This window comes from Panthera tigris, chromosome E3 (genome assembly GCF_018350195.1).
Source record: "Panthera tigris isolate Pti1 chromosome E3, P.tigris_Pti1_mat1.1, whole genome shotgun sequence".
Classification (NCBI taxonomy): Eukaryota; Metazoa; Chordata; class Mammalia; order Carnivora; family Felidae; genus Panthera; species Panthera tigris.
Window position 1 is genome coordinate 40,786,950 of NC_056675.1, and position 24,183 is coordinate 40,811,132.

Genomic DNA, 24,183 nt, shown 5'->3' on the forward strand with positions numbered 1-24,183 from the left:
TCTCATCACCTCACCCGGAAGCCTCCTCCGGGCCCCTGGCAACCTCCAATCTGCTTAACGTCCCTGTGGAGTTGCCTATTTCACGGGCTTCATAGAAATGGAATCCTACGATAGGCGGCCTTTCGACTGGCTTCTCTCGCCGAGCATCAGGTCACCAGGGCTCATCTACGCGGCTTTACAGCTGAGTCCTCGCCCGTCTCATCTCTTCCACTTTCGTCCACCCCCACCCTTTGCTCCACTTGGTTCGCTCCCACAGACTGGGGTTCCGGGGGAAGGAGGCAGGAAGCCCACCCTGCAGGGACCCCGGCTCTGCACACCTACTGGCTGCGGCCCCCCTTTCCAGCGTCGGGAGAACCCTCCCTGCCCCCCAGCCTCAGCCAGGGCCCCTCCCGTGTAAACCCTCTCCACCCCTCCTAACGGACCCTCACTCCTGGCCCCCGTCTCGATGCCGCTTGTTACTCTCACGAGTCTTTTGGAAACCTACTCTGGGGCATTTCGGTGAAACTAAGGTTGGTTGGGGCTCGCCCACTTCTAAGAATCGCTTGGGATTGTCCAGATTTCAAGCACCGTTATCTCAGACCTCGGTCAGGTATTGTCGGGACAGGGGACGGGTGGCGCCTGGGGGCCTGGATGCGGAGCTCCCCTAGCTGCTAGGGAAAGCCTGACCCAGCTGCTGTAGAAGAAAGTCCTGTCTTGGCAGCCAAGAGGAGCAGCTGCAGGGGCCCGAGGACACTGCCCCCCCGCCGGTGGACCTTGGGTCCCTGGGCCTCGGGGAAAACCCACAGGCAGGTGTGGGAGTCAGCAGCACTCAAGTCCACACTGGGTTAAGTACTGCAAGGAGACTGGGGAGCACAGGCCAGGCTGGGCCCTCAGAAACACGAGATGAACACCGGGACGTGCCAGACTCAACTCCTGCAGGTGTCTGGAAAGCCCCACTAAAAAGGGGTCAGTAGTGGCAATAAAACTGGACCCGACACGATTTATAACGGCCCAGGGCCCGAGCCTGGCCAGCAGCAGTCCCGCGTCGCGCTACCAAACCTTACAGGGAAACGGCGCTTTCCCAAGCTGGTCTCCCAAAATGACAGAACAGGGTGTCGGAGCCCGTGAGAGAAGCTCCGCACGGAGCCGCCGAGTTGTGGGGAGCGCTGCCCGCCCTGTCACTTCCATTTCCCTCGCTCTGCAACAAGAACTGCACGCCCGTGGGGGGGGGGGGGGGGCAGGCGCCCTTCTGGGGTCTCGAGCGCCCCCGCGACCAAGTATAGCAAGGCTGCTGCTTCTGCAAGCTCCCAGGGCAAGGACTCAGGGCCGCATATCCCGCCGGCAGTGAGCCCTGGGTGAGGGAGGCGACACTGTGGTCCTGGCGGCCCCTCCGCCCGCGCTCAGGAGGCCGGGAAGGGGACACGCTCCCCCGCGGCACGGGCCCCGCCGGCAGGGGGCGCGCGGCCCGGGGGGACGCGGATGCGCATGCGCCAGGCGGGTCGCTTTCCGGCAGCGTGGCGGAACAGTCCCGCAGTTTCGCGCCGCTTGGCGACGTCGGCGCCCCGCGCCCAGCCGCAGTACGGCCGCCATGGCGTCGCTCTTCAGCGGGGTGCTGCAGCTGACAGACCTGGATGACTTCATCGGACCGTCTCAGGTGGGGCGGCCCGGGTCGGTGGCGGCCGTGCCTGGCGGGGGGTGGGGGAGGACTCCCCTCCGCTCGGTTTCTTTCCCTGAAAAACGAGATCGGAACCCAGACTCCCCGCCCGCGTCCCCCCGGGCCTCTGGCGCTCGGGCTAGCTTCCTACCGATGGGGACCCGAGGCCAGGGATGGAGGCGCCCCGAGCCGGGTTCCTGTGCCGCGAGGCGAGGCGAGGCCAGGTCACCAGCCCGCAGCGCCCAATAGGACAAGTAGTTTCGGGTCATCACGCTGTCCTCGGCGCGACCGGGGGACGGGAGTGCCGAGCGGGCAGCAGGAAGCGGGAGGGAGCCGGGCAGTGGCGGGCTCAGGACTGAGGCCGGACGAACCTGTCCGCTTACTCTGGTAGACGGGGGCGGGGAATGATCCCATCTCAGTTTGGAAGGCAGGGGAGTAGGTCCCTTGGAATCACCTACCGTGACGGGGGGGGGGGGGGCGGTGGTCGTCCTAGGTGCTGGTTTGGGGAGGAAGACCGAGCTTGCCCCTAAAGGGGACAGGTCAGGTACACTTGGAAGCGGGAGGCGGCCTTCTCCGGTGTAGCTGCCTATCAACTGCACCAGCTGCGCAGGACACACAGGGGTGGGAGGGGGAGGGCATGGGGCTGGTCACAGCTCCGAGGTCAGGGATGAGCTTGTACAGGGCCCCCCCCCCCCACCAGGGCTTTCTGGGGCTGATCATCTCTGGGAAGGGAATGGCCAGAGAGACTCTGTAGTGACAGCGAGAAAGGGCAAGAACTCGAAGTTGAAGAGAAAAAGAACATTTCACTGGGCAAGGCGGGGACTCCAAGTGTTCCTGGAGCGATGCAGAAATGGTGATTCCTGGGCGTCCTCTTGGTAGCCAGGGTAACACTGCCTCTCCATGTGTGGCCACGCCTTCGGTTTGTGCTGAACAGGGTAAAGGTCAGGGCTGGTGGTGCCCGCAGGCACGTTAGTGTGTAGGCCCAGCCAAGGCCGCCTTCCCCTGACTGAGCTGCAGAGTAGGCCTCAGTGCTGGCAGGGGTTAGAACGTGTGCCCCTGTGCAAGCAGGGTGACAGCTGTATTGCCATGACTGCTGCTGTGGCAGGAAGAGAGTCGGGAAGCACCCCTGTCCCATGTGGTGGTGCCCCTCCTCTTCGGTAACCTCCACACACTCGGGCCCCCACTTGGGGTCTCTTCCTGGTACAGGATTGCATCAAGCCCATGAAGGTGGATAAGAGGTCGGGAAGCGGCGTGGCCAAGATCCACATCGAAGACGATGGCAGTTACTTCCAGGTCACTCAGGTAAGTTCCAGCCCAGATGGTCAAACACCTGTTTTTGCTGCTCCGTCCAGTCACAGGTACGGAGATCATGGGACCTTTCGCTGTCATCAGAGTGGTCAGATTCACTGTCGTCACGGCTGGGAGGGCAGAGATGGTGCCTGGGGTGGCGGTGGAGGGGCACAGAGGCAGAACATGGAGCTGCGGGGGGGGGCTCTTTTTGCAGATGGTGGTTCCTGTCTTCCCTTCCCTCTCTCCCCCCTCTGTGAGTTCTAATTCTGTAAGATTTTCCAGTTAAGGACCCCCTGGGCGGCTCAGTTGGTTAAGCGTCTGACACTCTTTCTTTTTATTTTTTTCTGTTTATTTTTGAGAGAGAGAGCGAACTTGAGAAGGGGAGGGGCAGAGAGAGAAGGAGACACAGAATCCGAAGCAACCTCCAGGCTCTTAACTGTCAGCACGGAGCCTGATCCAGGGCTTGAACCCACAAACCGTGAGGTCCTGACCTGAGCCAAAGTTGGACACTTCACAGACTGAGCCACCCAGGCGCCCCAACCAATATTTAATTTTTAAAAATTCAGTGGCACACAAAGCCAGCCTCCTACCACATTGGTTGTCGGTGTTGTGAGCCAGAGAATAAAGGCTTCCTGCAGGTTCCATTATGCTGAGAGCTCGTGTCCTTGCGTAGAGGCCCTCTCAGTCCCGAGTGCTTGTGCTTTCCAGGATGGAGGGACCCGGAAGCTGGAGAAGGCCAAGATCTCGCTGGATGACTGCCTGGCATGCAGTGGCTGTGTCACCTCGGCAGAGACCGTGCTCATCACTCAGCAAAGCCACGAGGAGCTGCGGAAGGTTATAGATGCCAATAAGGTAAGCGGTGGGCGTCTTTGAGACTTTTTTAAGCTGACGTCAGCCCCAGTGTCCTTTGCTCTCGCTGCCAAGGGCAGCCCATCTGGTGCCTCCTGCCTCTTGTAGGTCTCGTCGGCAGGATGCCCGTGAATTGCTGGTCAGGATTTCACACCGGGGTGTGGGGCCCTGCGTGTACGTGGAAGCGACCCGCCCTGCCGGAGGCAGCACGCACTCCCCCCAGCGCTGGCCCCCTGGGAGTCTGTAAAACCCAGCGAGTGAGCATGTGTCCTCTGCTTTGCAGACGGCGGCCCCCGGTCAGCAGAAGCTGGTTGTCGTGTCCGTCTCGCCCCAGTCCAGGGCATCGCTGGCCGCACAGTTCGGGCTGAACCCTACAGACACCGCCAGGAAGCTGACTGCATTCTTTAAGAAAATCGGTAGGCAGCAGACCTCGCGTGTGTGCTGAGCTCAGCGTGTGCGGGGTCCAGCGAGGGGCTCCTCCGGCCTCTGACTCACTGAACTCAAACGCACCAGAAACTGTTCTGAGTTGACTTCAATACGAAGTTTGGGTTTGACAAATGAGAGCTGAGCCTTTTAAGAGGCAGCCATCTGAATCGTGGCTGTCCTCCTCCAGTCTGGAATTCCTGGAATTCTCTGGAATTTGCTCCCCCTTGTATTGTTTTTAAACTATCACCCTCGAGGCCCGTTTCCCTGGTCCCCTGTCACGCTCTGGCTCCCAAAGACTTTGGTCGATCTCTGTGAGCCAGGAGCAGGCCTGGGATGACATGGGGCGGGCACAAGAGGTGTGGCCTGGCCCGGACAGCCGCTGTGCAGACAGCTGAAGCACCCCTGGAAAGTGGCGTCCCCGCTCCCAGGGGCGTGATCGGGGCCTTGCGATGTAGCCACGCTTCGTGGCGGTGAGGCGGGTGCTTGTGTTGCAGGGGTGCACTACGTGTTCGATACCTCCTTCTCGAGGAACTTCAGTCTCCTTGAGAGCCAGCGAGAGTTTGTGCAGAGATTCCGAGGACAGGCCGGCTCCCAGCAGGCCTTGCCTGTGCTCGCGTCCGCCTGCCCAGGTGTGTTCACGCTGCGGGACACGGGGGACAGGAACGCTGGGTGGGGCCACACGAGGCTTCTGCCACAATGGCCGCCTCGGCAGAAGGAGCTGCCCTGAGAGCCACCTGGGGTCACCAAGTTCCCCAAGACTCTGATCCCACAGATGCTAGAAGCACACGGCAGTGACAGCAGAGTAGGGACATTCTTTAACGGGACCAAAACTCCCCGTACAAGCCGGTGCACCCCAGAAGGTCATGCCACTCCCTGCCCAGCTGCTCAGACACCCCGTTTGTTCCCCGTGTCGGCCTCAGGCTGGATCTGCTACGCGGAGAAGACGCACGGAAGCTTCCTCATCCCCTACCTCAGCACTGTTCGGTCCCCACAGCAGGTCATGGGCTCCCTGGTCAAGGACTTCTTTGCCCAGCAGCAGGTAACAAAAATATTCCAGCTGTGAACGATTCACTGCCATTGTTCTCAAAGATGAGCCAAGACCTCCGATGTGCACATGGCCGCATGAGGAATCTCGGTCCCATCCTGGCCGCTGGCCGCCTGTGTCCCGGGCCGCGCCTGTGATGTCACCCCCCACCTTATCCTGCGGGCTCCTTTACTATCAGGTCAGGCAGCGACTTCACAGTTCCACATTTCCCTGCAGCATTTGACCCCGGACAGCATCTACCATGTGACGGTCATGCCCTGCTATGACAAAAAGCTGGAAGCTTCCAGACCAGACTTTTTCAGCCAGGACTACCAGACTCGTGATGTGGATTGTGTTGTCACCACAGGTGTGGGTCCCACGTAGTGGTATTGCCCGGGTCCTGCCCGCAGGCTCTGGCTGCAGCTGCCAGCCCCTGTGCATGAGGCAGCCGGTGGCCCTCCCCTGGGTGCCAGATCAGACCTCACGGCTGTTCCATTGTCTTGGGGGACGTGTGGCCAAAGGGCCGGGTGTTTGCTCTAAAACAGTCTGCATGAAGAGACGGGTGGGGATTCTCGTCATCCACTCTGACTCACATGGGCCAGTCACCCCATTTTTGAGTTGAGCAGCCTCACAGTCTCCCAAGTGCTTAAAATACAGAAAAGAAAATGCTCAGGAACCCAGACAGTGGGGGGGGGGGGGGGGGGGATGGGGGGCCTCCCTGCATGAACACATGCCCCTCTCCACCTCATGGGGAGCCACGACCGCACCGCGGTGGGTCCAGGGATGGGTATGTCCACCCCCCGCCACGCTGCTGGGAGGGTGGAGGGTGGGCTGCGGGTCTGGGGAGCTGGCTGGCTCTTCTGAGGGTCCTCAGAAGTGGAGTCCTTCCTCGCCTCAGTGGCCAGGTTGGCCCTCCACCCATAAGCCAGGAGGTGGACATCTGGGTCTCTGGAGCTAAGGTACAGGTTGCCAGGGATGCAGATGACGTGGGTTTCCTCAGCGTTCTGTTTTGATTGAGATCTCGGCTGAAGCGCCCCTGTGCTGGGGTCTTATTGTAGGAGAAGTCTTCAAGCTGCTGGAAGAAGAAGGGGTCTCACTCTCGGAACTGGAGCCAGCCCCCCTGGACAGTCTGTAAGTCACCACCCACTGCAGCAGAGGGGAGAACGTGAATCCAGCGTCGGGGAGCTCGACGTGTGGGTTGGGGGGTTGCAGGCGCGCTGGCAAGCAGCAGCAGTGAGGGCGTGGGGGTAGACGGTCCTCAGATGGACCTCAGCTCTGCGTCCCCTCCCTTCCTCTTCTCCACCGTGACTTCCTCCTAGCCAGGTCCGCCTCCGCCCTGTCGCCGGTCTCAGTGCACACAGAGGTGGTCAAGTTCATGACATGGCCAACGGACAGTGCACTGATGGTCATCAGAGCTGTCCCAAACTTGACACACGTCTGAGCTCCCCAAATAGGTGACTCTACAGAGGAACGATTTCTCCCACCTGAGCTTCCTCTTGACACGCAGACAGAGGCCCTGGGGGTTCTGGACTCCTCTCCCATCTAGCAAGCAGCTCCCTCACATGGGAGAGACAAAAGGTCACCCGAAAGCTCCCGCTGCCACCGAGGCCATGCTCTGCTCCCCAGGTGCAGCAGTGTGTCTGCCCAGGAGCCTAGCAGCCATCGGGGCGGGGGCTCAGGGGGCTACCTGGAGCACGTGTTCCAGCACGCAGCCCGGGAGCTCTTTGGAATCCACGTGGACGAGATCACCTACAGACCCCTGAGGTCGGTGGGAAGGGCTGGAGCATGGGGACAGGGCGGCAGGCTGGGGTGGGGGAAGACCCAGGGCACCAGCCCTCCTCTCCCGCTCACGTGAACCGGCCTCCCTACCCAGCGGTCCGCGTCCCTGCCCACACCACAGGGGGTGAGAGCCCCAAGGCCACGGTGGCGCGCCTGGCACAGGGTGTGTCCCGACACGATGCTCCCTTCCACGGAGGGAGGGCCGGGGGCTTTGTGCGACCTCGCCACGCCTCACGGCCATTCTTGGGAGGGAGGATCGGGACACTGAGGCCCCCTGCCTAACGGCGGAAGCGAGCTTTCTACCCTGTCCTTCCATCCCTGTCCTCCCCGTCCCTCACCGAGGAGCCGGTTAGGGGGCAGAGGTGCCTGCAGGGGCGGGTACCGAGGGAACCTGGCCTGTGCTCCCCCCAGGAACAAGGACTTCCAGGAGGTAACCCTGGAGAAGGAGGGCCAAATCGTGCTGCACTTTGCCGCGGCCTATGGCTTCCGGAACATCCAGAACCTGGTGCAGAAGCTCAAGCGAGGGCGCTGCCCGTACCATTATGTGGAGGTCATGGCCTGCCCCGCAGGTAGCTGGGGTGGGGCCCGCTTCTCCCAGAGGGCACGGGGGCCCTTTCCAGGACCAGGGCTGCGGGCAGTGTCTCACCAGGGCAGGAGGGGTGGAGGCGGAGCCCGGGGGTCAGGAGGCTCAGGAGGGCCGGTGTTGGGAAGGGGTCGTGCTGTGCTTCCCAACCCCCTTCCCCCATTCCCCGGTATAGGCATCCTCCCTGTCACCGTGCGCTCACCTGTCTTGCTCTGCTACAGGCTGCTTGAACGGCGGAGGCCAGCTCAAGGCCCCCAACACGCCCGGCAAGGAGCTTCTCCAGCGTGTGGAGACGCTGTATAGCATGGTCAGGACAGAGGCGCCGGAGGATGCACCTGGCATCCAGGAACTGTACAGGTGCTGGCTGCAGGGCGAGGGCTCGGAGCGTGCTGGCCGCCTGCTGCACACAAGCTACCACGCGGTGGAGAAGGCCAGCTCCAGCCTCGGCATCAGGTGGTAGGAGGCCTCCTCGCCAGCCTTCTAGGCCCACCACAGCCCGCACCCGGACTCCCGGGAAGGTCGTGTCCCGAGACCCCGGGGACCACCCCCAAAACGCGGACGTCAGCTGTGGGGATGTGCCGGAGCCCATACAGAAACGAGCCTCAGGACCCATAGCCAGGACAGGTGTGCTCGTCCTGACTGCCGACTGCAGGAGGTCAGATGGTCCACAGGGTCCCAGAACCTCCCCACAGGCCCAGCTCTGCGAGCAGGGTGCTGGCCACTCCTGCCTTGTGGCCCAAGTGTGTGAGGGTTTCAGCCGGTCCCGTGGGCTGCACAAGGCAGAACAAAAGTAGGAGCCAGGCTCCCACCGAAGCCAGGCTGTGAAGGACAGTGATGGGCTGCGCCTGCCGGGCCGGTCAAACTTGGAGCCCAGCGTGAGGAACCCTACTGCGCTGGATGGCGTAGAATGCTGGCAGGAGAAGGGCGCCCAGCCTGCGACACCCCCTGCTGGGGTACAGCACCTGCCCCACCTGGGACTGGGCACTGATGATGCCAGGCATGGCCTCTGGGACCTGATAGCTTGCGTTCTCTGGGCAGAATTCCAGATGGGAAGCAGGCTCTGTGAGAGAGACCGCTGAGACTAGGCACGAAGTCCCTTCTCCATTTACAGGAGTGGGGGAGAGGACAGATCAGGCTGAGCCCACAGGCCTTTCCTTACCAAGTTCCAAGTCTAATAAAGGGATCTCTCTCCCGATGGTTTCTCTCCGAGAGCATCCACCAGCATCAAAAAAGTCTTTCAAAGCTTTATTCAAAGTTCAGAAGCCCCGTGCACCCCACTAGGCTGCTTCCCAAACACCCAGGTCTCAGGGCTCACATGCACCCCAGAGAGGGGCCTCATATGTCCCCTGCCAGGGTGCCTACCCTCCAAAGCCAGCCAGCCAGCTGGGTGGGGCCATGAAAGGTTCCAGACGCAACCCTCCTGTGGGCTCAATGTGCCGAGGGTTGAAGGAGAAGAGATGTGCTGCCGGGCCGCACGGTGGGTCCACTTGGGGCTCACTTCTGTTGGGGTGTGCTCAGGGCCCCCACTGCAGTGCCAGGAGAGCCCGGGCCTGCGGCTGCAGGGGCTCAGCTGCCCGCTCGAAGCTTGCCCGCTCCCTGCAGAGTGCCTCCAGGACCTCGGCCGGGGCCGCCTTCCCCGTGAACTTGCACACAGGCTCTTCTCTGCGGGGAGAGGGGGCGCCGTGGGGACTCTCCCTGGGGACACTGCCGGGTGGGTGCTGGCAGAGGACACTTAGTGAGCAGCCTCTCCCTGGTGCAAGTCAGCCCAATAACCAGTTCCCTGGCACCTCCTGCAGAGCCCAAGTGGCTGTCGAGTCGGGCTCAAGGCCAGCAGGCCGGCCCTCAGGCAGCCTGCTCGGTGGGACAGCCCCTGGAGTGGGCACAGGGCCCCCACAAGAAGGCCTGGGATGCCGACCAGTACTCACGCCACCCTTAGGAAGGGGTTGTAGAGGAGCTCCTCGCCCAGGGTGGATGGCACTGTGGGCATGTCGTCCTCATCCCTCTTCTGGAATGACCACAGGCCCTTGTCACAGCCTTGTCTCGAGAGCCCCAGACAACTCCGCTCCACTCAGCCCCGCCCCTTCCTGGGGGCAGGAGCAGAAGAAGGGCTGCCTCGCCCCATCTAGTACTTGAGGGCAGCCACCCTTGGGTCAGTTCTGCCAGCTGCCCAGCCCCTTGTCCGAGGCCACCAATCCCTCCCCTCACCAATAGGAGCCTCAGTCAGCAGGATACTCAAGGCTAAGCCAGGTCTGATCACTCCAGGCCAGTCATGCCTGACTCCCCCTGCAGTGCCCCTCCTCCGTCCCAATCTTCATCCACCCTCCAAACCTCGCCATTCAGAGGAGTGGCCGCACCTTGGCCCATGACAGCTTGGCCCTCACGTGGTCATTGCCGGGCTCCACTTTCTGTGCAAACTCAAGGTTGCCCAGCGTGTGCTCGTGGCCACAGAACACCTTCTGGAGAAAGGAGGCACTCAGAGGGTGCACAGTGCTGCCACAGGCAGTGATGGGGGAAGGCGCTCACCGGGGCTGGCCTGGACCCTCCCTGGACCCCAGAACCCCAGGCCTGATCTGCCTGGACTCCTTGGCTAAGGTTCACTCTGTATGTCTGGCACAAGGCAGGTACAGAGTGTGGAGGTTGTGCAGGGACTCTGGACCCTGCAGGAAGGCAAGGGATGCCGGCTCACCGTCTCGGGGGGCAGCGTACCCAGGGTCTCGACCAAGCTCTGATACATTTGCTGAGCTGTGCTCTCCAGGCGCAAGCCACAGCCACCCACCGACAGCGCATCCCCTGGGGAGGAGAGCAGGTCAGGGAAGGTGGGGCGGGGTCAGAGGGAGGTGGGGCTGGTGGGGTAGGGCGACCAGTACCCGAGAACACAGCCGGCGGATCAGGACAGTCCTCTTCCCATAGGAAGTAGCTCATGTGGCCGGAGGTGTGGCCCGGCGTCAGGAGACAGCGCACATGGATGGCCCCAAACTGCCGCAGAGGGGCAAGCGGCTGGTGACGCGGGAGGGCCCGCGGCGCCATTCCCACCCCCCACCCCGCCCCCGGACCGGCCCTCACCTGCAGCTCCTCGCCGTGCACCAGCCTGCGGGTCAGTGCGCAGATGCGCTCGTCCGCGCCCAGCACGGCCAGCCCCGGCCGCAGCCGCGCCAGCTCCGCGTTACCCCGCGCATGGTCCCTGCGGACGGGGCGGAAGCAGGATCAGAGGCGGGTCGGAGTGGGGCAGGGGCGATGCCCTCGCGCCTCGGCCCGCCCCGACCGCGCTCACCAGTGGTGGTGGGTGGTCAGCACAGTGGTCAGTGACACCCCCTCCCGGCCCACGATCTCCAGCAGCTGAAAGGGATGGGAATTAGGGAGATTCGGCCGGGCCAGGTGGCCGCCCCCCACCCACGCTAGGGCGCCAGGTGTGATGTACACAGACTGCCGGGCAGGCCAGGAACGGGTAGGGGTAGGGGAGACCCAGCAGACGATATCTGAGCGCCCCGTGCGTACAGAACAGTTAGGCACCAGGGAACGGGGAAAACGGAGGTGACGTGGTCCTAACTTGAGGGCAGACTCCAGATTAGAGAACAGGGGAAAGGCCTGCTCCAACCAGGGTGGTCGGGGCGGTGGGGGGACCCTCGGGGGCCAAGTTGCCTAGGCCCGCCGCGGCGCTCCCCGCCGCCCACAGGTTGCCCTCACCCTCTTGGGCACGGCCACGTCCACGGCCACAGCCTCCCGCGTGTGCTCCTCGATGACCAGGTACATGTAGTTATCCTCGAGCACAGGGATGACCTTGACCTTCATGGTCGCAAAGTCCAGGCACCCCGCGTCTTCTCCTAGAGAGGCCCCCCGCTTCTGAGCCCCTTCCCCTGGGCGGGGGCTTCCCTCAAAGCAGGGCTGGGCGAGGGAGGGGTCGGCTCCACACACACTTCGGGGGCCAGAAAGGGAGCCCGCCCCCTGCTCCGTGGACTTCCCGGAGGACCGGTGCGGAAGCCAACGCCCCAAGCTCAGGCGGTCCGGCCAAGTGCGGAGGCCAGCCCCCAGCGACGCCAACGCCGCCGCCGCCCGCTGCGCAGGCCCCGCCCCCCGCCGCCGGCCCGGTCCCCGCGACCGCACCGCCCGCTCCACGCTCAGGCCACGCCCCTCGCGACGATACGACCTCCCCAGCCCCGCCCCACTCACCCCGCCTTCCCCTTGAGCCACGCCTTCCCGTGCCGCTCAGCGCTCTGCCTAAGCCACGCCCCTCGTCAAGGCCCCGCCCCTCTCCAGGCCCGCCCCGCCCCTCAAGCCCCCCTCCCGTCACGGCGCCACACGGGTCCCGAAATGTTCCCCTTACCCGCAAGGGCTGCGCCCGCCCCCCGACTGCGCGGACCGCTTGAGAGACAGCGGGACAGAGATGGGCCCAGGGCACTATCCTCAGGGCCCGAGCGGAGCGCGGCGCTCCGCCTGGCCGCCGCCACCGGCCCGCGCCCCGGCGCAGGGAACAAGCGTGCGCAGGCGGGGGCGCGCGCGTGCCCGGTGGGGGCCGCACGCACGTTCGGCCCCGCCACGCGGGGCGCTGCGGTGCGTCCTCCGCGAAGCCTTCCCGGCTCGGGAGCTGAGCCATTCCTCTTGAGACCCCCAGGCCTTAACTGGAACGTCTGCGTCCCCTTCCCTCAGGCTGGTGGTGAGAGAATCTGCAGTTTGTTCGCCTGCCCATCCCAGCGTCCGACCAGAAACAGCAGGCACACAGGGGGCGCCTGCTGAGTGTGTGAACCCCCACGGTAGAGCAGGGCACTCTGCGAGAGGAAAACGGCAACAGCAGCGGCCACTCTGTCTCACACCTTCCCAGGCTGGGCGCTCTCATGCACTCCTGGTTCCATCTGCGCCCAGGATAAATGCAGCGGTGCTGGTCTGCGTTTCGGAGAGGAGAAAACGGAAACCAAAAAGGACGGACCATGGAATGAGCTGAGAGAGTCCCCCTCCCCACCTCCTCAGCCACCACCGAACTTCCCCTTCCCGACTGCCCTCGTGGGTGGGGCCCTCAGAGACCGGGGACCAGCAGGAGACCAACAGAGGCCTTAGCAACGCCCCAAGCCTCTGTGTTGCAGCAACAGGCCAGTAGGCAAGGTGGCACTGCACTTGGGCCAGACTTCCTTTTGCTTATGGAGCATGCAGCAGCCCCAGGCCCCAGGCCGGAGCCCCCACCCTGGGCCACTGAGAATGTGAGTCCTTCAAGGACACTCCTGCTTCTGTCATGGGGTCAGGGTGCCTCCCCATCACCTCAAAGGCCAGGAAGGGTGCCATGTCCTGGATTTGATCCTGGCCATGGGAGAAACTGCCTAGTTCACTCAGGCTGTGGGGTGTGTGTGTGTGTGTGTGTGTGTGTGTGTGTGTGTGTAGGAGATATTAGGGAGGAAGAGTGCATGGCTGGTGGCTCCATGGGAGTGGAGGCCACAGCCCAGGCCTGAGACCCACCTGGGGGGTGCGGGTGGGCGGTTCCTCCCCAGGTTCTGCGGCAGGCCGAGGACTGGACAACCAGCCTCAAGACAGAGCTTCCCTCAGATCTACAACTGAGTGAGGAGCAGCGGCTGCAGGTTGGTGTGGGGCCCTGGGGTGCTAGCAAGGAGGGTCCCACAGACCCCACCTCTTACTCTGGCCACCCACAGATCTCCAAGGAGTTGGTTGACCTGCAGATCACAACGCATCACTTGCGGGAGCAACACGAGGCTGAACTCTTCGAGCTCAAGAGCGAGGTGGGTGCCGATGTGTGCCCACATGTGCCCTGAACACACAGGAGGAGGGTGCATACCGAGGACCAGTGCTGGGAGGGGTCCAGGGGCACCCCATGTGATTGTACACACTCACGGAGTGCCTGTGTCTCCACCTCTCCCGCGTGTGCTCTGGTGCCCTGCATGGGTCCAGACGATGTTGACCTGCCCCGGGTGTCCTGGCAGGCGGGCGCACCTGCTCACCCTGGCCACCCTGCAGGTCCTGCGGCTGGAGAGCCGGGTGCTGGAGCTGGAGCTGCATGGAGATTGTGCAGCCCCGGCAGAGGCTGACCTGGGGCGCCGCCAGAAGCCGGCACAGGGGCTTGGGCACAAGGCCCGGGAGCAGGTACACTCCATCCACCACAGACCCCAGGTCACCCTAAGTGCATGGAGGGCCTGGCTGGGTGGATTGGGCGGCGGGGAGCCAAACAGGGGTGCACAGGGGCGCAGTGAGGTTGGGACCGGCTCTCCTTACAGGCACAGCCTGAGGACTTCTTGACCCCTAAGACCGAACAACAGAAGCTGGGGAACAGTGTGAGCGTGCAGCTCCCTAGCCTGGGAATTAGTGCAGATGTGTCCCAGCCCAGGGTGCGGCTGGGCAATGCCAGGGACCCAGAGCTTGGGGTCTCATTCAGCCAGCCCTTGTGTACCCGGCAGCTACAGGGAGAATGGCAGCGAGTGCTGGAGCAGCACAGGGCCCAGAAGCAGGCGCTGGAGACCCGCGTGTGAGTGGCTGCCTCACCCGGGATGGGGAGGATCCGCGAGGGCACCAGGCGCAGATCGGCTGTTCCCAAGAGGCAGAGGGAGGCCCCGCCCGGAGCCCAGCTGAGCTGGACGCCCACGTCTACAGGGCAGATCTGGCTCGGCGGCTGCAGGGAGCCCGAGAGGAGGCCAAGATAGCTGGGCAGCGACTGGCCACACAAGCCATGGTGAGGCCCAGCCCTATCCCCTGACATCTGGTAGACGGGTGTCCTACAGCGTCAGCAAAGGGCCACCTCGTGGAGCGCAGGTTCAAGGCTGCCTCCACCCGCAGGTATTGTCTGCCTGCCAGGGCCAGCTCCGCCAGGCTGAGGCGGAGAACGCCCAGCTGCAGCTGCAGCTCAAGAAGCTGAACCAAGAGTATGCCATCCAGCTGCAGCGATGTGCCCAAGCCGTGGCCGTGAGCACCACCTGGGGGTGGCCCTGTGCTGGGTGGGAGGCTTCGGGTCCCGCGGAGCCCAAGCCTGGCCCGAGCGCGCTGGGCTGCTTCCGGGACACCCCGTGGGCCCGGCCTGCCGCACGGCCCAATCTGCTCCACAGAGGGAACCGTGGGAGGAAGTGTGGGCCCGACCAAGCCCCGCCCTTGTCAGCCCTGGCCCCACCCCGACCCCCAGCCCCGCCCAATCGCCTCCAGGAGTCTGCAAAGCGCACCGGCCAGGTGCCCGAAGCCGCAGCCCTTAGGACGTTCCTGGAGACCACTCTGGAGGACATCCGGGCAGCACACCGCAGCCGTGAACAGCAGTTGGCCCGGGCTGCTCGCGCCTACCGCAAGCGCCTGGCAGATCTGAGCCGTAGACATGAGGAGCTGCTGGCCAACCACAGGTGGGCCCGTCCCTGAGACGGGCACCTGGGGGTGGGGTGGCCCTGTGTGACCCGGCCTGTGGCTTAGTGTGCAGCAGGTGCCGGCGGACCCCAGTGGGGCACCCTGGACCCCCAAGGCTACCTTTGATGCAGCCACCTCAGACCTGGAGCCACTGCCTCTGCACCTGGTCACCGAACTCAGTCACCTACCAGAGAACCAGGCCAGGCTGGAGACGAAGCTCTGGAAGCTCCAGGCCCAGGTGGGCTCTCCCTGCTGCCCTACACTGGCCTTGGAGCTCAGAGCCCCAGAAGAAACCCCAGCCCCAGGACAGGCTCAGCAAAGGTCCAACCCTTGAGTAGCCTGCCTTACTGAGCTGACAGAGAGTTCCTACCACACAGCCTTTCCAGTCCAATGGGCTCATGACGCTGCTCTTGTTCCTACAGAAGGGACCCAGTGGAGCCTCCCAGGGGAGCACATCAGAGCCACAGTGAGTACCCTGGGGTGGGTGTTGGGGAGATCTGCGGGGAGAGCATTCATTTATTCCCCCAACTCTAACTGCGGGGTGGGAGAACAGGGAGGCCCATCTGTGTCCTTGGGTCTCGGTCTATATGGGGGGCATCAACAATCACAGAAAGCCAAGTGCCTGGGGTGAAGGGGGTACCTGACAGGAGAGGGGCTAACCGTGACTAGAAGGATCAGGGAGAGACCCTGAGGAAGGGACATTTCAGCAAGACCCAGAGGACGGAAGGATGAAGAGGTGTGGTGGGATGGCCAGCAGAGGCCCTGGCCCCAGGACTGGATAGGGGCGGGCCGCCTGGTGACTTTCACAGCCCTTGCCTCTAGATCTCCGTGTGTCTGACTACAGTGGGCAGGGACTGTGTCAGCGCAACTCCGAGTTTCGAGAAGCAAACCCCTAGAATGGGGGAAGTCTTCCATCAACATCCATACAGCACTGGGGTCACTATGTTACCTCGTGACTTAGGCCTCTCTGAGTCCCTGTACAGGGAGGGCTGTCCTCCTGTACAGATGGCTCAAAGGCCCAAGTGGGGCCCAAAGTGGACAGGTGGGCCCATGCAGTCCTGCACTGGCTCCCAGCAGGCAAATCAGGAATCTAGGTGCCCCAATTTGAGCATGATCATTGGTCAACACCTGGCCTGATGCTGGCCCTCACACATGCCCCTCCCTCTCTCCTCCCAGGGGCCAGGAACCTGCCTCCTGGGCCCAGATCCACCAGAAGCTCCGGGACTTCTCCCGTGGCACCCAGGTAGTGGGCAAGGCCTGGCTGGGGACCCCCTCCTCACACTCTGTCCTGCCTCAGAGCTTCTGCCCTCCCCATGCCAGGCAGAGCTGGAACGTGAGCGGGCAAAGCTACTAGTCCGGGCCACGATGGCTGAGGAGCAACTTTCTGAGCTACAGGACTATGTGGACCAGCACTTAGGCAGGTGGGCTGGGAGTGAACTGAGGGCCTCAGCTCCAGGCAAGAGTGTCACGGCTTGTGCACAGCCAGGCAGGTGACTAAGCCTGACTCCTTTGAGCAGGTACAAACAAGAGATCCTGAGGCTGAGGAAGCTAATGGGTACAGAGGATGTCTGCAAAGTGGGGGCCACCCCTCCAGTCAAGCCCCAGCACTCCAAGACCCACAGCCGCTAGCCAGCTGTCAAATGCACTCAGCAGAACTCTTCGCAGCCGGCATGGAACCCTCCTCACAGCACCCCCTTGCCGGCAGAGGTCATGCCACCCAACCCTCCACCTAACAAGAGTCAGTACGTAGTCCAGAGTCTTTATTGTGTCCAAGTGGTCAGCCAACCTGAGAACGGGGGGCTCCAGGGACTGAGGCAGAACTGGGTTCCGGGGAAGCCTGACCGTTCGGTCCACCACTATGGACATCATAGGCCCAGACACGGTCCAGACCCTCCCCCATCACAGCCACAGGCTGCCAAGTGGGGAGGGGGAAGCGCCCCGACACCACTCGGGCCCCTGCGGGCAACTCTGCCTGCAGCTTGTCTTCCAGCAGGGGGAGCTGTGGGAGAGAGAGCAGGAGGGAGGACAGAGTGGGCAGGATTGAATACAACTGCCCCTGCCCAGCTCCTCCAGGCCCAACCCCTCCACTGAGGGTGGCCCGGGCCTCCCCTGGGGCTAGCAAACCCCAGACCTACCACGCTAGGGGCCAGGAACACAGACACGTTGTGGCAGTCCCTCAGGCTCACCTGCAAGAAGAGGTCACCCCAGCAGGGAGCCGGGCCCCAGCCGAGGAAGAGGTCTGGTGAGCTTGGGGTAACTGTGGCTTCCAAGTCCTGGCCCCAGCCCACGCGGGTGCAGGCAGGGGAACCTGGGGTTGTCAGCAGGGTGGCCAACCCAGAGCTGGAAGTGTGGAGACCAGGCGTGGGGGCCCCTGGGGGTCCGGGACTCCCTGGGTTACCTTCCAGAGGTCCTCACGGAGGTAGCAAACACTGCCGGCACAGCCTGCTCTCCACGCGTGCAGCCGGGCCAGCCCCACTAGCCACGGGTTCAGCTCGTAGCCCACAGCCGGGCGGAGACCGCACTTATGAGCAGCCAGCACCTGTGGGCACACGCAACTGTGGGTCCAGAAGGTGGGGAGGTGCGCTGGCGAGAGGGGGAGACAAGGACACCCCCCCGCATCCCACTCCTTACAATCCTGCCGTCGCCAGAGCCCAGGTCCACCGTCTTTCCAGGACGGCCTCGCAATAGCGACAACACGTGCTCCACCTGCCGCTCACTTGCACCGACATAGGGCACCTGGGCAAGGAGGCAAGCGGGGCTGGGTCCCCAAACCTGATCCCACGTTGGGGGGGGGGGGCGGTGAGACGCGCAGAGCTTGCCTCCTGAGCTTTCAAGGTCCCCACCCGCGGCCCGCCAGGGAGAGGCAGCGCCTCCCACTCACTGCGGGTTCGGCTCCGCCCCCGGGCCCCGCCCCCAGCCATGGCCCCGCCCCGCACCTGCAGCCGCAGCGGCACGCGGCGGAAGCCAGGCTGCAGCAGCAGCGCCCACGCGATGTAGGCGGCCAGGCCTGAGCCCGCCGCCGCCTGCAGCAGCTCCAGCGCGCCCAGCCGCCGCTCGCGCAGCTCCGACAGCGCCTCGCCCGGGTCGTCCTGCTCCATGGCGGCGGGACGCGCGCCCCAGGGTCGCCCCGCCCGAAGGCCCCTCCCGGGCTCGGGTCGGACACCCTCACACGCGAGCCGGAAGCCGGAGGGGACCCTCCTCCCCGCCCCCTACTGGAAGTGGCGGGGAGCCGGAAGTGCGGGGGGGGAGCGCCGGAAGCGGCCTTCCACTCGCTTTCCGCCGCGGCCCGGGGCCCTTCCCGCGCGTTCCGGGTCCTACTGGGACGTCTGCGGCCGCCAGCCGCACCGGCCCAGCCGGCGCACGCAGGGGTCCCCTGGGAAGGGCAAGGCAGGCGTGGCCGGAGCCGGGGGCGGGGGGCGGCCGTGGAGCTTGGCGGGAAGGGAGCCCCGGGGTGTGGGGCGGCCCGAGCCGCAAGGCTGTCTCAGAGAGACTGGTGGAGGTCCCCGCCCACCGCGACACCCGAAGGCCAGCCAAGCCCGGGGGCGGGCTCAGGGAGGACACCCTCCCGGGCCCTTCCCACAGCTGAAGGCAATTAGCCTGAGTGGACAGGACGGGGAGGGTGCGGCGGAAGTTGGGAGTTCAGCTGAGAGGTAGGGTTGACCGGGAGATCTAGCTGACCCGAGAAGGCACGTGTTGGCTGTGAGTGTGGTCGGACGGGGGCCGGATATGAGGGGTCGAGCGACTGGCAGCCGGCCCAGCCACGGGAGTGGAAGAAAGAGCCCCAAGAGCTAGGCAGACCACCTTCCTTCTCCAAAAACGCAAAAAAAAAAAAAAAAAAAGTTCCCGGAGGTGATCTGGCAAAGCCTGGGGGTGGGAGAAACAAATAGGGGGACAGAGCCCTGGGTCAGGTGGCAGAGCCAGAACCTCCTCATCCCACCTTGAGGCTGGGTGAGATGTCTCGTGAATGTTAGGGGCTTTCATGTACACAGGTCATGGCCTGGCTACTTGGACATCCGCGACCCTGGTCCGGAGCCTCAGCATCAGACAATATAAACATGCCCAAGACCCCTGCCCCCACCTTCAGGTACACATCGCCTCACATGCCTGCCTGTACTTGTCCCCAACTGGCCCCAGTCCTGAAAGACAGGCGCCTGTGGGTGGCAGGAAACTCCAGTGCCATGCTCCCAAGAAATGAGCACTGGGGAGGAGGGTCGGCCCCACGTGGCTCACAGGATCCTGTCTCCTGTGGGACTGTCACTGGGCCCTCCCCAGAAAGAAAGTTTGTGCAGTGGGCTCTAGGCAGTTGGGGGGGGGGTGCTTACACAGTACCCCACCCTTGTGTGTTTTGTTCCTTGTTTTATTCCTAGGGTAGCACCTGGCACCTAGAAGGCACTCAATAAAAGCTGTTGACTGAATGAATGCACGTAACCAGACTCCTCAGTGCACACACCCCACAACTCTCATGTTTACTCAGGTGCTCTGTTCCTCAGCAGTCGGGCACGTACCTGTGTGAATGCACATGCCCAGAGGTGCCCCACAGGCCAGCTCCCTTAGCCCACAGCCCCCACATACATGCTCACCCACACCGTTTCCCCTTGCCCCCGCCCCCAGGGCAGGCATGAAGCCCCTGGCCCAAGACTTTGGGGCATGACCTGGAGCACCCCGGGCCTCCTTTAGCCCTGTTAGCCATACCCACTTCTGCCCTTTCTGCACCTTATGAAAAGAATACTAGTTGCAAAGTTAGCACTTTGCGGAGGGGGTGTGCATGGGAGGCTCAGGCACTTCCTGGGACAGGTGCGTAGAGACCAGTGTCCAACCAAGGGCTCAGCCCAGAGCAGCCGCCCTACGTTTTTGTGGACAGGTGGTCTGGGAGGCAGTCCACAGTGACCCCTGGGTGTGGCCAGGGGCGTCCTTCCCATGAAAGGCTGTGGGGAACTGACCACAAAATCAGGACAGATACCAAGGGTAAGGATAGCCTTGGAGAGGAAGCCGTCCTTGGGGCCTGGACAAAGCAGAAACCTCCCAGCAGAGGAGGAGGATCAGGAGAGTACACCCATCTCTTCCTCCTCTGGTCTTTGCCGAGATGCTCTTCGGTGAGGGGAAGAGTCCAGGGGAAAGGTCCAGGCTGGAGATCAAAACACAGGGTCATCAGCACACTGATGGTTTTTAAAGCCACGAGGCTGCTCCAGCTCTCCGATGAGTGAATATCAAGGGACAGGAGAGGTCTACTGCGTGACCCTGAGCACTCCATGGTTGAGAGTTTGGGGAGAAGGGAGCGGCAGTGAGCCTCAGGAGGGCGGGTGGCTGCAAACCCCTGGGAACCCGCCTCCCCTACCCACAACTGTCAGCCAAATCTGGAGGAAGGAGCCCTGCATCTGGGCCCTGCACAGACCGGCCGGCCTCTCTTTTAGTCTCAGCTCCTGCCTGAAAGATGAGGCGGCCCCCGGCCTCCATGCCCACCGTCAGCTCCTTCCCCACTGCAGACTGGCGGATGAGGATGGGAAGCTGTTTCTGGGGCTCAGCCTGTGAGTCCAGGTGCCCCACCCCCACCCTGAGCTTTGGCTTCCTCAGGAACGCGTGGGGTTGGAGTGAGCAGAGTCAGCCAGTCCCGGTTCAGAAGCCCTCGCGTGCACCCCCGCCCCAGGGGCATTCAGCCTCCGCACAGGGCTTTGTCCCAAACTGCCGTGGCCTTTTATGTGACTGAGGCTGAAGAGGAAGGCGGAGGCAGCAACAATGGGGCCAGTGGCGGGAAACGGTCCTTAGAGACCCCATCGTATCACCCTGCCCTCCAGAAACGGTGCCCGACCCTGCAGGGGAGACCCCGCTCCCGTGAGGATGAGCCATGTCCGGATGCTACGCACGTCTCAGGGCCCTCAGGACAGAGGGGGCCGTTCTTCCCCGAGGATCGGACAGACGCGGCCAGGATGACTCTGCTGGGCTCCCAGCGGACCACAGAGGGAAGTCTGGCATCCTGCCAGATTGCACCGCCTTCCCTCACAGGCTAGGAGTGCTGTCTTCCTGCCTGTCCCCCAGTAAAGGACCCCTCCCACCTCAGACCTGGGGAGTTACAGCCCTTTTTCCGCTTGCATTCTCACTTACGGAAGAACCTGGCCTCGAAGGGAGGAGCAGCAGAGCTGAGGATCACGTGGGAGGAAGGGTCCCCGCTTCCCCCCAACCCAAGCAGCAGCTCGCCTTCAAGGCACGGGCACGGGCCACTCTCCCACTCACTAGCTGGGTGGCCTTAGACAAGGCATCACTGCCCAGAGCCTCAGTGTCCCACTCCGAAGCAGAAATCGGAGCAGTGGGGCTGGGGGGGGGCTTAGATGGCCCAGGCTCAGGCATGGGACACTCCATGTACGCTGGCCGATGACATCAGTGTTCTTATTGGTTATGGCTATCACCTCAGAAGCAGCTGGGACCCTGAGGAGGCTGTCCCTCCCCACCCGCCCTCTCCCAGCCCCTCCCCAGTGCCCTGCTCCCGGCCGCTCAGCCCAGTGCCACCTCACAGGGGTGGAGGTGGTCGGCGTGGGCAGCCGCATAGGCACGGCTGAATTCCTGGAAGCGGGGCGCACGGCCCAGCCAGGCCTCACCAAAGCGGCCCCAGCCCATGAAGAGGAAGGCGCCGGGGCCAGGGCGGACGCCGCAGCGCAGCGGGGTGTGAATGGAGGCCTGGCCCCCGGACTCCCCGACCCGGAACAGCGGCAGCGTCTGTCGGAGGACACGGGCAGCTGCCACCGTGATAACAGATTCCTGCAGCTCTGTGTTGTGGGCAACCCCGCGGATGGTTCCGTTGATCACTGCGAGGAGACATGCTGCCAGTGGCTTGCAGGGCAGGGCAGGGCAGGCCCCAGCCCCTGCCCCCTGCGGCGCTGGCGCACGCAGTCAGCAGGACACCTGGCATGAAGGGCGGATCCCGACTGTAGGTCCTGCCCTCTCCTGGACCCCCCTAGGCCTCCCCCCAGCTAGAGGCAGGAGGGAGAGGGCAGGCCGCCAGACCCTCCCCTCACGGCCTGATGGCAACGGGGGACCTGAGGGAGCGGACGGGCACACACATCTTGAAGACACGCTGTATTCGGGTGACACTTGCATGCTCGTGCGGGGCACAGACGTGGGCCTAGGGGCCGTGCCCAGTGCGCGGGCACAGGGACTCGCCGACCTGCAGGGGGTGTCTGGGGGCACACTCCCATACACCCATCTTACATATGCACACCAGCACGAGGGAACCCTGCGGCCCCCAGAGCTGCCTCCCGCCGCCCAAAGACACCAGCCCAACCTGGTGGGAGACAGGAGGGACTTTGGAGTAGTTGGCCTGGGGCCAGGGTGCAGAACAGAAAGATCCCCTGTGGGGTCAGGCTTCAAGTTCTAAGAGAGTAAAGAGCTGGGCCTGGTGCCCTGCGGGGGGGGGGGGGGGGGGGCAAGGCAGCGTCTCCATGGTGACCAGGCACACACTGGACTTTTTGTTGTACTAGACTGGGGGAGGGGAGGGAGGTCACTGCCGGGCCAGGGAGCCCTGGACAGCTTTGGCTGGAGGCTTTGATTCTGTCCCTCCGTCTTCCCCTCCCCCAACCCCTCAGGGACCAGGAGTCCCCGCGGCCTCCCCTTTCCCCCATTCTGCCCAGGGCTAGCTCTTTCCCTAGGCTGAATCATGAGGGATTGCCCGCCCCCTTTCCAGACCCTCCGACCTGTCCTCGCTAGCTGTGTGGCCTCTGACAACCCATTTCGCTCTCATGCCTGTTGCTCTCCCTGTACAGTGGGGACGACAGGCCCACCCCCCACCCAGCTCATCACTCACCGTCGGCACCAAGACCGTGGGCCTGTGGAGGCAGCTCTGGGTACCCGTCCTCGTGCGTTTCGAAGCGGAAGGAAGCCACGCGGCGGCTGATGTCTGGGTGCGGGGTGGCCTGCAGGAAGAGGGCCCGGCGCTCACGGGGACCCCAGCGCACGCACCGGCCCCCCGCCGGGCCCAAACCCTCGGCCAGCAGCAGCTCCGGGGCGCCGCCCGCCCGCTCCGCGAAGACTTGGGCGCCTGCGAAGGACCGCGCGGGCCGCAGGCAGGCGATGCCCGAGCGCGTGCCGGAGCCGGAGCCGGCCAGGGTCAGGCGCAGCGCCCCGGCCGGGTACAGCCACTGGATCACGCCCTCCGAGCAGGCCAGGGACAGCTGCCCCACGCTGCCCGGCTCCTGGGTCAGGCCGCTGGGGACAGGACGGGAGGCGCTGAGGCAGGCGGCCCGCGTCCCCACCCGGCACGGCCCGCTCGCCCTGCACCCTCCCCCGCAGCCAGCGGCAGCTGTGTTCACTTTGTTCTCCGGACCCCGGGGGCGCGGCCTTGGGGCGGTCGTACCTGCCGCTCCAGCTGCAGCCGTCCCCCGAGTAGCCGGCGTGGGTGGCGGTGGCCAGGAGGCCCCAGCAGAGCGCGCAAAGCAGAGCAGGGGGCGGCATGACGCGGGCGGGCGGGCGGGCGGGGCGGCGGCGGGAGCCCCTGGGTCGCCAGCCGGCCCCGCGCACCCCTCCGCCCGCGCCGCACGGCAGCGGGGCAGTCCCGCCGGGTCCCGGGCGGCCGGGAGGCGGCGGGCCGGGCGCAGCCAATCGCGGCGCGGCCCAGGAACTTTCCACCAATCGCAGCGGCGCTCGCAGGGACGGGAGGCCGAGCCTCGGCCGGGGAGGCGCGGAGGACCGAGCTCGGGGCTCTGTGCGCCGTGTGTCCCCAGCTCGGGACCCCCGACCCCGGCCTCGCCGTGTGCGCCCATGTCCTGGAGCCCCGGCCGGGATAGGGGTGGGAAAGGCGCCCACTGGAGCCTCGGGGCGGGGGCGGGTGGTGGGGTGCTGTGGGGCGTGGGAGGAGGGGAGGAGGAAGGGCGGCTCATCTCGGTGACCCTTTCCAAGAGTGGGCCCTGGGCTTCCAGCTCCCATCGTGCCCCGACCTGGCCCTGCTGATTCGTCCCAAGAGGTGGCCACAGAACCCCCCAAGGATGAGGAGCCGGATGCTAGGCATGTGGGCACCACGGAAAACCAGGAGCCAAAGGACAGCCCTGAGCCCCAGAATCAGGAGGTCCAGACAAACTGAAACGGGGCTAAAACCAAACACCCCAGGGTGCGTGTGGAGGCTGTGTGTGGGGAGGGCGGGGAGCCCAGAGATTTCCTGGGAGCAAGGACTTCCTCTGCGTAGAGGGGATGGGCAACAGATGGCCAGGTAGGGCCTGGAGAGGATTGCAGGCATGGGGGGAGGGGGGAAGCAGACTGCCCTGGCAAAGGCCCAGAGCTGGGTGAAACCCCTGAGTCAGA

At 64.3% G+C, this 24,183-nt stretch overlaps 5 protein-coding genes across 11 annotated transcripts; 2 read left to right on the forward strand and 3 right to left on the reverse strand.

Annotated features, from left to right (window-relative positions):
* The first annotated feature begins 1,527 nt into the window (after positions 1-1,527).
* On the forward strand, positions 1,528-8,779 carry CIAO3 (cytosolic iron-sulfur assembly component 3). Its single transcript, XM_042971235.1, has 11 exons — positions 1,528-1,633; positions 2,840-2,935; positions 3,632-3,775; positions 4,056-4,188; positions 4,693-4,827; positions 5,119-5,237; positions 5,460-5,589; positions 6,281-6,353; positions 6,849-6,986; positions 7,413-7,570; positions 7,806-8,779. The coding sequence occupies exons 1-11, from the start codon at positions 1,568-1,570 to the stop codon at positions 8,042-8,044; spliced, it is 1,431 nt and encodes a 476-aa protein (XP_042827169.1). The 5' UTR covers positions 1,528-1,567; the 3' UTR covers positions 8,045-8,779.
* Positions 8,780-8,813: 34 nt separating this feature from the next.
* On the reverse strand, positions 8,814-11,646 carry HAGHL (hydroxyacylglutathione hydrolase like). Of its 3 annotated transcripts, none has more exons than XM_042971242.1 (8): positions 11,269-11,646; positions 10,856-10,920; positions 10,648-10,765; positions 10,452-10,560; positions 10,271-10,374; positions 9,939-10,037; positions 9,510-9,589; positions 8,814-9,246 (listed from the first exon to the last, which is right to left on the reverse strand). In XM_042971242.1, the coding sequence occupies exons 1-8, from the start codon at positions 11,371-11,373 to the stop codon at positions 9,099-9,101; spliced, it is 828 nt and encodes a 275-aa protein (XP_042827176.1). In that variant the 5' UTR covers positions 11,374-11,646; the 3' UTR covers positions 8,814-9,098. The 3 variants fall into 3 exon arrangements, with proteins under 3 accessions (XP_042827176.1, XP_042827174.1, XP_042827177.1); XM_042971240.1 differs by having other exon boundaries at positions 9,939-10,040; XM_042971243.1 differs by lacking the exon at positions 9,510-9,589 and having other exon boundaries at positions 9,939-10,040.
* A 499-nt stretch (positions 11,647-12,145) lies between these two features.
* CCDC78 (coiled-coil domain containing 78) lies at positions 12,146-16,574 on the forward strand. Of its 5 annotated transcripts, none has more exons than XR_006212334.1 (14): positions 12,146-12,235; positions 12,401-12,773; positions 13,059-13,145; positions 13,218-13,304; positions 13,540-13,665; positions 13,977-14,044; positions 14,170-14,248; positions 14,353-14,478; positions 14,713-14,900; positions 14,968-15,139; positions 15,279-15,367; positions 16,078-16,144; positions 16,226-16,322; positions 16,419-16,506. XR_006212334.1 is itself a non-coding variant. In XM_042971236.1 (14 exons), exons 2-14 carry the CDS (start codon positions 12,714-12,716, stop codon positions 16,528-16,530), a joined length of 1,362 nt encoding a protein of 453 aa, XP_042827170.1. In that variant the 5' UTR covers positions 12,146-12,235; positions 12,401-12,713; the 3' UTR covers positions 16,531-16,574. The 5 variants fall into 5 exon arrangements, 4 of the variants coding, with proteins under 4 accessions (XP_042827170.1, XP_042827172.1, XP_042827171.1 ...); XM_042971236.1 differs by having other exon boundaries at positions 16,222-16,322; positions 16,419-16,574; XM_042971238.1 differs by having other exon boundaries at positions 15,324-15,367; positions 16,222-16,322; positions 16,419-16,574.
* A 74-nt stretch (positions 16,575-16,648) lies between these two features.
* Positions 16,649-18,911, reverse strand: ANTKMT (adenine nucleotide translocase lysine methyltransferase). Its single transcript, XM_042971245.1, has 5 exons — positions 17,838-18,911; positions 17,533-17,637; positions 17,300-17,440; positions 17,037-17,087; positions 16,649-16,900 (listed from the first exon to the last, which is right to left on the reverse strand). The coding sequence occupies exons 1-5, from the start codon at positions 17,997-17,999 to the stop codon at positions 16,679-16,681; spliced, it is 681 nt and encodes a 226-aa protein (XP_042827179.1). The 5' UTR covers positions 18,000-18,911; the 3' UTR covers positions 16,649-16,678.
* A 1,034-nt stretch (positions 18,912-19,945) lies between these two features.
* METRN (meteorin, glial cell differentiation regulator) lies at positions 19,946-23,352 on the reverse strand. Its single transcript, XM_042971244.1, has 3 exons — positions 23,243-23,352; positions 22,694-23,094; positions 19,946-21,698 (listed from the first exon to the last, which is right to left on the reverse strand). Exons 1-3 carry the CDS (start codon positions 23,338-23,340, stop codon positions 21,388-21,390), a joined length of 810 nt encoding a protein of 269 aa, XP_042827178.1. The 5' UTR covers positions 23,341-23,352; the 3' UTR covers positions 19,946-21,387.
* Positions 23,353-24,183: the final 831 nt, after the last annotated feature.